At 53.4% G+C, this 3,342-nt stretch overlaps 1 protein-coding gene across 1 annotated transcript in view; it reads left to right on the top strand.

Moving 5' to 3' along the window:
• Positions 1-3,342, top strand: part of Adarb1 (adenosine deaminase, RNA-specific, B1) — a 30,221-nt gene that overhangs the window by 21,301 nt on the left and 5,578 nt on the right. Inside the window, exon 7 of the mRNA XM_013032898.1 lies at positions 681-733. Within this exon, the coding sequence (XP_012888352.1) occupies positions 681-733 (53 nt within the window). The remainder of the gene's footprint in view (positions 1-680; positions 734-3,342) is intronic.

Genomic DNA, 3,342 nt, shown 5'->3' on the forward strand with positions numbered 1-3,342 from the left:
CCTCCATCACCCCAGCACAGACCTGACGCCTCCATCACCCCAGCACAGACCTGACTCCTCCATCACCCCAGCACAGACCTGACTCCTCCATCACCACAGCACAGACCTGACTCCTCCATCACCCCAGCACAGACCTGACTCCTCCATCACCCCAGCACAGACCTAACACCTCACTACCACAGCACAGACCTGACGCCTCCATCACCCCAGCACAGACCTAACACCTCACTACCACAGCACAGACCTGACGCCTCCATCACCCCAGTACAGACCAGACGCCTCCATCACCCCAGCACAGACCTGATTCCTCCATCACCCCAGCACAGACCTAACACCTCACTACCACAGCACAGACCTAACGCCTCCATCACCCCAGCACAGAACTGACACCTCCATCACCCCAGCACAGACCTGACTCCTCCATCACTTCAGCACAGACCTGACACCTCCATCACCCCAGCACAGACCTGATGCCTCCATCACCCCAGCACAGACCTGACGCCTCCATCAGCCTAGCACAGACCTGACGCCTCCATCACCCCAGCACAGACCTGACTCCTCCATCAGCCCAGCACAGACCTGACTCCTCCATCAGCCCAGCACAGACCTGACTCCTCCATCACCCCAGCACAGACCTGGCATCCTGGTAGGTCCTTCCTCACACCACACTGTGCTTCCAGGATGCCAGCCTTTGGAAGACTCACCCAAACCATGCCCACACTGCCTCTGCTTGGTGAGGGTCTGGCAGGAATCCCTCCCCATCCTGGTTGCTCCTGTGTTCATGCTGTGATGAGCTTAACAGTAGACTTTGTTGAAGAATACTAACTCTGTACTTGGGCCCAAATTAACCAAAAGCAAGATCAAAGCCTAACATTTCACCCTGCACCGTGGTATAAAGAGAGCAGTGTGTGTAGTTAGGCTGGTGCCAGTCCTGGCAGTTCTGTGTGTAGGCCCCAGTTCACACTCCTGGGTCACACAGGTCAGGGCGGTCACTTGCCCACAGATGCCAAATAAAGAGTCAGGTACTGGCATGGGAGATGGTTCTTTAGTTCATCTGCAGCCATGTTTGGGGATGCAGACATGAGTTTTAGACTCGCGGTCTAAAACTAGGTCTAGGATAGGCAGGTCTTGGTGTGTCCCGGTGGGCAGAGGGAGCAGGTGCTCTACAGCCCATGTCTCCTGCTTGCTCAGGTGGGGCCGGTTGGCCACAGTCCTGGTTCTGGTTCTCTGGGGTTCCAGGGAAGTTGCCTTCACTGCTACTGGAGTCTGTGCAGTATCTACCTTGGTCCTCGTGTCCAGTGAGGCAAAATGTGAAACCGTGAAAATGATAGGAAAGTTTATTAGGAAAGGAGTGCCAAATAAAGAGACACGGTGAGAGCAATGAGATTTATGACACGCCATCGTGCAAGGAGGTGGGAACGTGGCCGGCAGAGCTGAGGCCTTGCAGCGGGCAGGAGACGGGACAAGTGGATGAAACCAAAGCCTGCCTGGCAATGAATGCAGGGGCAGCTGCGAGAGAAAGAGGAGGCGGGACATCCGGCACGCGAGGGGGAGCAAACCCCAAAACGAGGAAATGAGGACGGTGCACTGTCTTATGAGGAGCATGAAGGAGACCCACCAATCAGAAAGTTGTCTTCAGAGACCCAGTTTTCCCTGTTGAGCCACGTCATCTCTGTAACCCCAAAGCCAGGGCAGGATGGCTGGAGATGAACTGAGGAGCTGACTCCAGTGCCGTGTGTATGGCATGGCTTCTATTTCTCTGCCGTTTTTTTCTCCTAACAAGAAAATATTTACTATGTTCACATCTTGCCTGAATTCTTTTCCTCAACAAAAGAATTTATTTATTTACTTTTGTCTGTCCTGGGACTGACAGCCACCCTGCCGATAGGGCCCGAGTAACAAGCAGGCTCTGGGCAGGGCGGTGGTGGCCAAACTGTCTTTACTGCTTTTTTTTTTTTTTTGCCAGTCCTGAGTCTTGAACTCAGGGCCTGGGTGCTATCCGTAAGCTCCATTTGCTCAAGGCTAGTACTCTACCACTTGAGCTACAGTGCCACTTCCAGCTTTTTCTGTGACTAATTGGAGATGAGAGTGTCACCGACTTTCCCACCATGCTGGCCTCAAATGTCTATCCTTAGCTCTCAGCCTCTTGAGTAGCTAGGATTACAGGCATGAGCCACCAGGGCCTGGCCCTTTACTGCTACTTTTTTTCCCCCCTTCAGTTGTGGGGCCTGAACTCTGGGCCTGGGCGCTGTCCCTCAGCTCTTCAGCTCAAGGCGAGCGCTCTACCACTTGAGCCACAGCGCCACTTCTGTTTTTTTCCATTTATGTGGTGCTGAGAAAATCGAACCCAGGGCTTCATGCATGCAAGGCAAGCGCTCTACCACTGAGCCACCTCCTAGCCCCTTTACTGCTACTTTTAATGCAGATGTTGTCAGTAAATGAGAACAAACCAGGCAGTGCTGAGGAACTGTTACCAGAATCCCTGAGAGTAAAATGGGTCTGGGTCCAAACACTAATGCACACTAAGAGAACAGGATAGACTATACTGAGAAGTAGGGAGATGAGCTTATGTACAGTTTTTCTGGAAACTGGAGAGAGTTTCTGGCTCTGCTTTGATGTGAGCAGTCTTACCATCCACAGAAGAGAGGAAGTGTGCACATGCAGATATTTTTCTCCCGAGGGGAGTCTTTTTCTGGCTCATGGCTCTTGAATGGCCCATTTTCACTCCCAGCATGGAATTTCCTGGAGGACACATCCTGGATTTGGGGGGCTCTGTGAGGGCAGCAGAGACCCAGAGGAGGCAGAGAAGGAGGCTGTCTGGTTCAGCCTGGTGCCCCAGGAGGTCCGGACCAACTGACCGGTCACAGCGAGCATGGAAGTCCTGGAGGGGATGGTCTCGGAGCTTCCTCTCTGGGGGTCCTGTGGGGCCACCAAGGGCAGGCCATGTGTCATTTGAGTTCCCTCCTGCCCAGGGCTTTACGGTTCAGATTTGCAGAATAAAGGCCACTTCCATCAAGCCTGTAAGCTGTACTTTCCCTAGCCCATTAGTAAGGAACTAGCAATCTCTATGACATGAACCGTAGTTCCTCTAACCATTTCCTGTCACCCTACTGTGTGAGGGGTGGCTTTAAGTGGAAATAAGAAAAAAAGTCAATGCCAGCTTCTGTGTGTGTGTGTGTGTGTGTGTGTGTGTGTGTGTGCCTCGGCGCCCAGCCTGACCTGCAGGAGGGTCCTCTGTCCCAGCTCTGTGTGTGTGTGTGTGTGTGTGTGTGTGTGTGTGTGCCTCAGTGCCCAGCCTGACCCGCGGGAGGGTCCTCTGTCCCAGCTCTGTGTGTGTGTGTG

The sequence above is a fragment of the Dipodomys ordii genome, unplaced genomic scaffold (genome assembly GCF_000151885.1).
Source record: "Dipodomys ordii isolate 6190 unplaced genomic scaffold, Dord_2.0 Scaffold159, whole genome shotgun sequence".
Classification (NCBI taxonomy): domain Eukaryota; kingdom Metazoa; phylum Chordata; class Mammalia; order Rodentia; family Heteromyidae; genus Dipodomys; species Dipodomys ordii.